The sequence below is a fragment of the Formica exsecta genome, unplaced genomic scaffold (genome assembly GCF_003651465.1).
Source record: "Formica exsecta isolate Colony F162 unplaced genomic scaffold, ASM365146v1 scaffold140, whole genome shotgun sequence".
NCBI classification, from domain to species: Eukaryota; Metazoa; Arthropoda; class Insecta; order Hymenoptera; family Formicidae; genus Formica; species Formica exsecta.
Window position 1 is genome coordinate 184,397 of NW_021848730.1, and position 10,835 is coordinate 195,231.

At 36.3% G+C, this 10,835-nt stretch overlaps 1 protein-coding gene across 18 annotated transcripts in view; it reads right to left on the minus strand.

Moving 5' to 3' along the window:
- Positions 1 to 10,835, minus strand: part of LOC115246207 (disks large 1 tumor suppressor protein) — a 496,657-nt gene that overhangs the window by 66,709 nt on the left and 419,113 nt on the right. For 17 of the 18 annotated variants that reach the window (XM_029824882.1, XM_029824884.1, XM_029824886.1 and 14 more), the window contains 2 exons: positions 9,706 to 9,868; positions 7,672 to 7,810 (listed from right to left, as the gene is read on the minus strand). In XM_029824882.1, coding sequence (XP_029680742.1) covers positions 7,672 to 7,810; positions 9,706 to 9,868 — 302 coding nt within the window. The remainder of the gene's footprint in view (positions 1 to 7,671; positions 7,811 to 9,705; positions 9,869 to 10,835) is intronic. The other variant, XM_029824883.1, reaches the window with a different exon arrangement.

Sequence of the window (10,835 nt, forward strand, 5' to 3'; positions counted from 1 at the left end):
ATTACGCGATTAGTAAGACACAAATAAAATACAATGTAATATTGATATAATTAGTTACAATCGAAAATTAAATCATATATAATGACAATTATACATATATGATGATATATAGATTATATTCAAAGTCCTCGAGAATTTTAGATATAGAATATATATATATATATGTATATCTCCTAATATACTTTGAAAAGAATACTTTTCGTATAGTGTCATAATTTTCTTGTCATATAAATAACTTTAGAGATATTGATTTATATTTATATTAAGATTTCTATTTTTTTCTCTATACCCAATAGATTATAGCACAGATACTATAAAGATTAAGTAAAAATGTTTAAACCTCTATAAAAAAAAACCATTAGTTATTAATGTTCGGATAATAATATAATAATAGGTGGTAGGGGAGGAAGGTTATTATTAATATTCGCGAAATAAAGTACTTACAGTATATTATTCGTAATATTTTTCGAATTTGCTTTTGGTAGCAAAACTAGTTTCGATTTTAACTGAGGTCTTTTTCGGCCAGAAGTTGACAAGTGACTGAATCAAAAAGCTCCAGGTTATGGTAATAACCTTAAACAATTCATTGTAAACAAACAGTATTTATGTTTTTGAGATTCGTCGATACAGTTACTAGACCATGTTGTCGCGAGTACTAAGATCATTTTATCAGCTCAAACATCAGCAATTAACGAATTGTGTTAGCTTAAATATCCTCATTTAGAATTTTCTACTAAAGTTAGTCAATATATTTATTCTATTTATTTTATTTTTATTTCCATAAAAGAGTGTATTTAATATTCTAAATTGTAAATAAAGCAAAGAGTGGATCTTATGTGTATATCGGAGGATCAATAATTATCTCCAACAAGAAAAAAAGATTATTACGTGGATCATGCAAAAATACGGAAATTGATTCACGGTAAAGTTCACTTAAACGAACTTTCCAAGATAAACGCAAAATAAATTGGAGCTCCTCCTCCTCCGTCTATCGGGATTCTGACGAAAGGGTTTGACAGGGGGTAGAGAGAGGCGGAGGGGGGGGCGTGTGAGGTATCGAAGAAGGGTTGCAGAGCAGCTCTAGGTTCGTGCAAGTTTAATTGGTTTCCGGAATCCATTTTGCCTGGTTTTTAGCCCCGCGACGACACGTTTCATTTTACCCCTAAACCTTGTCTGCTACGTCCGTCCCTACGTCCATCACTTCACTCTGTCTTCGGATATCGAGTTTTACGATCAACTCGCTGCGAGCGTTGAATCCATCCGGACGTAACTTTCGCGAAAAGTGCCTCGCGCATCGCGTGAAATTAAATCAGGAAATTTTCGTGACGTACAACGGCGGGTTCGGAAAATTTTCAATCCCTCCAAACGGATGTTTCGTAGCGAAGTTATCGTCGCGAAAGAAATCTATATTTTCTCGTGACGCTTTCTGATTTTCCGTGATTTTTGGTATCGTGATGTAACAACCACGCACGCGCGTCATATTCTTTCCTCTTATATTTCTCACATAATTTCCGGCTGGTTAATGAAGTATCCGAGCTATTCACCGCTTACTTTTTCTGTCAATGAGAAATTTTACGAGAAATTTTATCATAAATTTTGCAATGTAATAAGTGCGTCATTAAATAGTTCCAATGATACTCCCGATCTTATACATGCGAATATGTCATCTAATAAAAAAAAAAAAATCCGCTATCTTTACGCGCATCCAAGATATAATCTATTAAAAATGTTATAATTAACAGAATTTCATAGATTTTAGTTATTAACGAATGGGAATAATTGACAGTTCCAACTTAAAAATACTATGCTTTCTAATGAAGGAGAGAAAGAGAGAGTTTTTATTGTCAGAGATATAGATATATTGTTTATTTCAGTTTACCTATTTCTACATAAAACGTTTTTGAAAACTAACTAGTGTAATAAAGGATTATAAAAATTAAACAAAGAAAATTTCGTGTATTGCCTTCACTATATCCCTCTACACTCTTTGTCTTTCCGAATTTTTTCTTCATATCGCAGGTGACGGGTAAAATCATTCCCGGGATTACGCCACGGTCAAATCTTTACCTTGCCCCCGGATCGATGAAACGAGAGGAGAGAGGACCAATATCGCGCTGACTCGACAATGTTGAAAAGCGTGCGCTGACATGACTATGATACGTGAAATCTTGCCGGATCACGAAAGCGAACGCCGCTAAACGATGCCGGGTATAGTCGATCGCGACCGAGAATTTCTATCCTCTTTTCGATGACGGCGTCTGGTAGCGTCGCGACGACATCGGGACAGCTGAGCCAGCGTTATCACGCCGCCGCCACAGGAAGACTTATTGGCCCTTGGATTCGACGATCGCGAGTCCGTACGTCTCTCGTCGGTTACAAGTCGTTTCTGCACAGGCACTTCCGGCGGCCAGCTCGTTAACCATCGATCTCTAACCAGCTCCCAGACGGGAAACAGTTATATCAGCGAAACTCGCGATAAATCGCAACAAACCGCGTCTTTTGACCGATCACGATCGATAAGTATCTTGATGTATTTTCTTTTCGCGCGATATTGTTATCCATATAACGTACAATCACTGAGCGACGATCCTAGCAATTTTTTTTGCAATATTTTAGGAATTTTCTTCTTTTCTTTTTTTCTCCTCTCTCTTGTATATTCTTTTATTTTTTCTAAATGTATTTATTAAAATAAATACAAAATTAAATTAAAATAAATTAAAATTCTAAATGTATTTATTTTAATTGTAACAATTTTTTAAATATATGTATTTTAATTTAAAGAGAGAGAGAGAGAGAGAGAGAATGTGTTAGAAAATATAATTGGAACATGAGAATGCTTTAATTTCTTAGTGCAATAAAATTAAAACAAAAGAAAAAAAGACATTTTTCTTTCATAGTTTAATTGGTCTAATCTCAAGAAACGTTTATCGTTTAAATTTCTATGGCTTTTATTAAGCACGCCTCACAATACCACGTTTCCTAGACAACGACCCTCTAGAGATCGTGCCGCAACAAACGATACATTATACAGAATGGTCCAGAATTGGGTCGCGGAGTGTAAATTAAACAAACTGTGCAAATGCACCCGTTGCGCGGTAGCAAACGCATATTTCGCTGCAGATGGCACGGTCCAAAGGCGTATGCATTATGCGTGCTATGCAACGGATTTATTTTAGTTACAATGTGGACGGTCTACCATAAAGAAGGCTTCTACTGTTGATCTAATTACAGAAAAGCATCGCATACCAACTTTAATGCAAAGAAAAAATTATTTTATTTTATTAAAATATTATTTATATATTTTTTAATACTGTAATTTCAAAATAACAAGATGTTAGAATTGGAGGAAAATATACAAAAAAATAAATGGCAATATACAATTTTTCTATTATATTATTCATAAAATTCATAGGGCGAATGTTAAGCAAATGATTCATGAAAATCGATTTAATATCAGTATTTGATTCAAGCAAATAATGAAAAAATATACGAAAAAGAACACAAATAACTTATCTTTATCCTCGAATGGAGGAAGGTTTCGCGAATTTTAAAAGCCGAAGGTATTCGCATTTTAGACCACGCATGGATTAGATATATCAAAAATAGTACGCTGTGCGAAAATCCGCGGAAGCCCAGGAAGTCCCGAACAATGCAACGATTCTCAGTGTCGCGTCCGAGGAAAGGGAAAGAAAAGAGGAAAGGGAAAAATTCCCCAGGAAGTTTGTGGATTCTCGGTTAGTACCACCGCTTTACCAAATCATCTCATGCCGGGGAATCCATTATTTTTTGATGTGAAAGCTTCCGCAACCTTGGAAATTGTTCAGCGCGAAAGTGTTCTTAATCCTCGCTACACGTGCTTTTGTTCAGCATTGCCACGCAATTGCAAGCTTCGCGAAAAGCTCATTGAGAAGTTCGTTAAAATATTAAAAACCATTATCTGTATCGCATTGTTCTACGGAGATACTCTATAGTGACAATATACATTTTTATGATAAACTAAAATTTTTTAACTAAAATTGCTGTAAAGCAATTAAAACCGAAAAAAAAATCTTAAGATACCAATCTCTATCTTCTAAGATATAAAATAGAATACAATAGAATAAAATAAAGTAGAAGAGAACATATATGTATTTTAAAATGGAATAATTTTTGAAAAATATATTGCAGAAAATTTAAAAAATACAGAAAAATATCGAATGGAAAATATAAAAGAATTTACAATATAAATAAAAACAAGAAGATATCGTTAAGAAAAAAATATGAAATATCAAGGAAAATTGACAGCGATAAGATCCATAATTAAAATCATTAATAAGAGAAAGATAATCTTTTCTGATCTTTTGACGTTAATATTATCCGCAATGATAATTATCTATTCTCATTTAAAAAAATACATAATGTGTGAAATTTTCATATATATGATTGATATCTCTGGCTGGATGCAAAATTGCCAAATAAATTTTTCGTTTCTTTCGCACTTGATACGTCATTGTCTAAGAGCCTGCGATTTTTGCAAGTTTCCCTGTTCTGGACCGGACATCTCCGGTCAGGACGTCCGGCGGGACAAGAGCAGAAGAAATTAAATTTGTCCCGACGTACGAGAGTGCGGTAAAATGTACCGAATGAAAAGGGGAATTTTCTGTCGACCATCAAAAGCTAGCAAACGAAGTATTCGTGATAATTCGCTCGAGAGCACCGCGAAAAGAGTAACCCGAAAAAACGATAGATTCTTTTTCTGATACTCAGAAAGTTTATCAGACCCAGAAAACTAAGAAAGAATTCACTCATAACGTAACATATTATAAAACGTATAACATTGCAAGAAACAAGTTGCCAGTTATTTAATCGAACCACAGAATTTTTCGAATGTTTCTTTCGTTCTGTTTTAAAATTAACTCTTATAAATATCACAATTTAAATTTCTTCACTGATATAAGATAATAAAAGTGCATCCCTCCGGTATCGTCCAGTATCGCGATGGCCAGAATTCGGCGATATTTGGCGAGGATGCAGTAGGACGCATTTGGATCGATATGAAGAGGATACCGCATCACGTAAGCGAGATTGGTCGGATCCGGTAACTCGTTCGCTCATGACCCGGACCAGATGCGACCTTGGCCCGCATTTCGGAGATGCAGCTGCGCGCATGCCGCTACATGCATACCCGGAATATGTCCATTCGCGTGCCTACGTGATCATTAAATTGCAGCGCAGAGAATCGCACGTATCGCGCTCTAATCCCAATATCTCATTTGTTTTAAAAACTATATTATTAGAAAGATTTAAAGGTCAAATATAAATCTTGAAAAAGTGTCGGATAAATCCTTTGAGTTGCGAGAACTCGTGATTATATCAGAAAATATGACTACAAAGTAAATTCGACCAAAATTTGACCATTGATAAATCATATTAAAGATAACGATATATTGAACTGAATAATTAAATTCAAAATGATAGCCTCAAACATATATGTTCGAGTTAATATTCCTAGCGACACTGAACACCGTACGATAAAAATGCATTTGTATTTCGCAATCGGCGCGATATCGTCGACGAGACAAGCCCGGTGAATCATGCGGATAAAAAAACGAGCAAAGAATTTATCTGAGGGAACCGCGTGTCCGTTTGTTCACGAGTCCGTCAATTAACACCCGGAACTGTTCTAATCAAAGGAATAAAAATAAACAGGTTGCCGAGTACGAGCGAGCTTTGTTTTTTCCGCGATATTTCCCTCTTTGGGTGTGCGTGCAATTATTTTTTCATAACGTTGAGATGCCTTGCAACACTCAATATTTCGAAAAGACAGGACGGTTAGAAAGAAAAAAATTCTTTTTTTTTTCACGGCGAAACATTGATTGAATGCAATTAAACGTCCGAGTTTGGCGCCGTCGAAGTTTTTAATTGGCACCCAAACTTTTGCGGGCGAAAAAATGTTCGTGAATCTTGTCCTTGTATATATCATTTATATATATTTTTATATGATTTTAATGTCGTCCTTTGAACTTGCTGAATTCCGCGTTAATGTTTCGTAAACGACGCGCGCAAATAATGACAAACGCTTTGATCTCCGAAAATTACTGGGAACTTAATAGGCGCTATCGCGCAGAATCATTAACCAGTAAACGAGCGTGGTTCGATACATCGAGATTCGAATGAATGATCTGTATATTCAGGAAATAGAGAGAATTTACATTCGGAAAAAAACAAACAAATGCAGCGGGTCAGTAGTGCACAGGTGCGCGAAAGTTTTGCGGCCGACTTAATGAAGTATTCCATTCATGGTAATGTTTAATTACGGACTGACTCTAGCAGAGTAGCCAAGAACGCAATTAATTCTATCTCGCGCATCACCTCATCCCTTTCTCTCGATCAAAGTCGAACTTTTTATACGTTCTGCTGAAGGAAGACTCCACTTGCGCCAGTGAGGTGCTTCGAGTAGCAAATGGAAGATTATATTACATTAAATTAGATTGAATTTGTTACGTACTTTGTATATAGAACCGAAATCTCGCTCGAAGCATTTCAAAATACGATATCCTAAAGATCAATTCACAGCTTGCAATCCATATATATATAAAATTGTACATATTCACAATTTAATATTATATAATTTTTCAAGAATGTGAGAAATATTGCACACAGAAGATGTAACATTTATGTATCTTCATCAAAATTTGTCAAAATTTTACAACAATAAAGATGAATAAATAGATTTTAGCACTTGCTTATTTATTAAGTATAAAAATCTAATATAAAAAAATATAAATAAAATATATGAAACTTTAAAACCAACCTGGGAATAATGAATATTTAGGACAACGCAAAAAATCCAGAATCAAAATAAAAAATAAAATCGAACGGCTAAAATTCATGAGAATATAATGAAACATTTCGGGCGTTGCCGCATCGCATCTCTAATTTGGTCCGCGCTTCGTCCAATACTCTATTCCGCTAGCGCGATGTTCAGCAGTGACCTTAACCCAAGCAATCCTGGGTACACGACGATATTGGAGCTTCGTGCGCGCGATAAGGTACGAGAGAGGTTAACGACAAATGGACGAGTCAATAGGAGGAGTCGAACTGGCGCGAGTAAGTCTCTAGCAGAAGTACATAATGTATCCGAACCAATCCCCCCTTTCACGGCACAGTCAAGCCCGGATTCGATGTGCCCTTAATCCATCGGCAATTAGCTCGTGCAAACCGGTCCGATCGCAAGCTCTTTACCGTTCATTCCGCGATCCCTGCTCGACGACCCTTCAAAAATATCCGTCCGATACACATGATTTATGCGTTTCATTCGGTTTACTTTAGAAATTAGCGCGATGAGACTCATTACGCCATTACGCTCGTCAAGTGATCGATGCGATGAGATAAGCGGTCTTTGACGATACGATCTCAGCGATATTTGACGTGTTAACATTTTTGAATCCGTACGCGTTATAAAAAAAAAAACAGTATATAAAACGAACCTGTTATATAATAAACGAGCTAATTAATGAAGCGAAAACTCGATGCAGCCCGAAAGTATCGGATGTGACCAACGAATGAGTTTTGTTTTTTTCGAGAGAGAAGGTATAACGCGTCGCAATCTTTGTAAAAAATCGCTAAAAAGATGACCGAATTGCGCATGGTGTCTCGTAAAAAAAATCTTAAGAAAAAAGGGGGACTCACCGTGAGACGTCTTCCTGGGAAACGGCCCGCGGTGTTCCGGTGCCGTGCAGGGCGAGGGAAGACGCGTGGCGCGATTCCTGGGAGTACGGTAGCGTCGCGGTGCTGTTCTCTAGTGCTGACACGGAGCCGTTTTGTTTACCTGTTGGCACAGAAGATCGTTCTTGTTTATCATTTTTAACTCCCCTCCTTTCATATACGCAGGATACGCGTTGAAATCGTATCGATAAACATTTCGTCTACGATGTTTACATCAATATTACTTTGTTGACATCGAACTTGCCCGACAAACAATTTGACTGTCAATTTAACCGACATACTCTTATTTAATTTTATAATAAATATAGAATATATTTATTAAAACAATATATTTCTAAAAGCGAGGAAATTATATATTCCTGATAATAATTGTAAAGAATTAATATCAAGATATGAAGAGAAAAGAAGTAAAAAAACATAACATATAGATTATGTCATTAACATAAGTTTTATTTAAAAAAAAAAAAAATATGTTTCTCAATATAAGAAATATGTTAAATTATAATTTTGAAAATACTCAGTTAATTTTAAATAAGGATGCAAGAACCGAAATACATATACTATCCCTAATCTGAGATATTTTTCTTCATTTTTATTATAATAATACAAGTCCATTTTTTTATTATATTATAATGATATTTTGACGAGTTTTTCGTCAAAATATATTAATTTTTTTTTTATATAGTATAAAAAAAGGAGAATAGTTAGTACATAGTGAAGTGGAAAATAGTGATCTCAATCTAAAGCGCGCTTGTTTATTCGCGTCGGGACTTCTCTGGGAAACTCACCGTCCTCTCGCGCGACTGCGTTCGGAGATTAAAGCAAATATTCGGATAATCCCGCGGGGCATCGATCTACCGCGGCATTAAAGGGGCAATTTGAATTCGGCATTAATCCACCGCTTTTTCCGCTCGTAGTGAACTGTACTGTTGTGTTTTTTTTTTTCCCGTTCGACGAGAAATACGAAGAATATAATCGTTATAAAGATAGTCCGACAAATATTGTCGCTATAAAAAAAGTCCCACGACGATTATCTTTAATATTTCGAGAAGTAATCTTTCTCTCTCAACGTTCGTAAAAAGAACAATAAAGAGAAAACTTACATTCGTAATCAATCTCTTTATATCCGTTCGCCAATCTTGCGCGCAGACACCGATAGCATTTCGTTAAACTGCAAGCAAGGCTAAAGAAACTCTTTTTCGTCCGCGCGTTTTCCCGCAGCATCGAATTTTAATATTGCACTCTCGAGATTTCCCGGATCGGACATTTTAAACGCGCGGTGCGCCGCATTCGTAGCAAATAACGCGATAAACGGGAAAGGGAGATAAGACCCCGCTCGCGGGAGTGCGCGCGATTCGAAGCGATTTACGAGCTACGTTTTACGAGGCCGATGAATAAGTTACGGTCCGATCGTCGAGTAAAGCCCGGCTGACGGAAAAGACTCGCGGATCAAAAATTCATTTCCGCCCCTTAGAAACAGAACCGGAGCTTCATCCATGTTCCTTTCCAGCCGGTAGGGAAGTCACGGCGATGGGAGTCGCGGTTCATTTGAATTACAACGCGTCGCTCAAGCGACTCTGAATAATTAATAGAAGATCGTAATTATTATTTCAATCGAGATCTTGCGATGGAAAAGCGATGGCGAAAGATACGATTGCGACGACAAAGATAGTGCTACAATTTTGTGCAGAATGTCGGTTATTAAATCCAGTACAACTGCAGAATTTTCGGCGTCAATCATCGACAACGAAAAATAAAATTACAGGCTTTGCATTGTTGATAGTCTACGAAATCGTCTTTGCGTTTATATTATATAGAACATTCCGTCTTCAAAATGACATTATTATAAGAGAGAGAAATTGATGAAAAATCAGAATATTTTAAAAAATATAAATTCAAGTATCATATCTAATTTATAAGATCTATTTAATCTTAATAGAATTCCTGAAATGTATTTAAATTTTATGAGATATTATAATCAATCTTTCTTCTACTTACGTGGCTGAGGTGAAAGAGAATTGTCCGTTGCTATTGGAGGAGGAGGCGGAGGTACGATTCCACTTTCCGGCTTGGCAACTAGAAGTACAACGCGATCTTGGGTCGCCTTTAGGGTCGCCACGGCCTCTTCGTGTGTCACGTTTTCCAGATTTTTATCGCCCTGCTGAAACCAACATGGTTCGATTTGAATGATATGTGCTCTTCTTTGTTCGTGTGCATTTAACGTTGATTCATTGATGATCAAGGACAAAGGAAATTATTTGAAACATTGCCAAGCATCTATTTCTCTGTAGATCGAAATTTAAAGCAACGCGTTGTCAACGAATTCATATATGGAATGAATCATTAGAAATTCGCGTCTAGTTTCTTGTGAAATCGCGTCGCAAAAAATCGAATAAAATATAGATATAACGAACAAGATATATTTCATTGCATTTATGCTCGCATTCGTACACAGAAAAAAAAAAATGCTGTTGCTTCAATTAAAGTCTACGTCACGGGCTGCCACAGACATACATAGTTCATTCAATGATATTTTTATTAGACCAAATAGCTGGATAGTTGTTTTAATAATCCAGATATTTGGTCTAATAAAAATATCATTGAATGAACTATGTATGTCTGTGGCAGCCCGTGACGTAGACTTTAATTGAAGCAACAGCATTTTTTTTTCCGTGTATTAATTCCACACGATTTATTCATTTCTCGCATAGATATCATTCATTGGGAAATGTCCTACTTTTCCGTTTTGTTTATCGAGAAACCGGCAAGGAAGAGACTGTTTCTGAGATACGAACTTGGCATAGTCGTGCGACGTACACAAACGACTCGATCATAGTACCGTGAGCATTCGATAATTGATTTTCCCCGTTCAATTTCCCCTGTCAACCTCTCTTTCGTCTCCATCCTTCTTTCATTCACCGCAATTGTCTCTCTTGAGACACTAAAGACAATCGGTCGCGATTATTACCGAGCTGATGCGCATTGAAAGACGATTAGCGCGGAAACTGCAACGCGATGTTCTCTAGTGGATTTTTAATCTGCGATTTGGTAGCGTCACACTTTAAATTCAACAGCAAACAGTATAGAAATAAGTATATATACTAGATATAATAAATATAATAAAATAT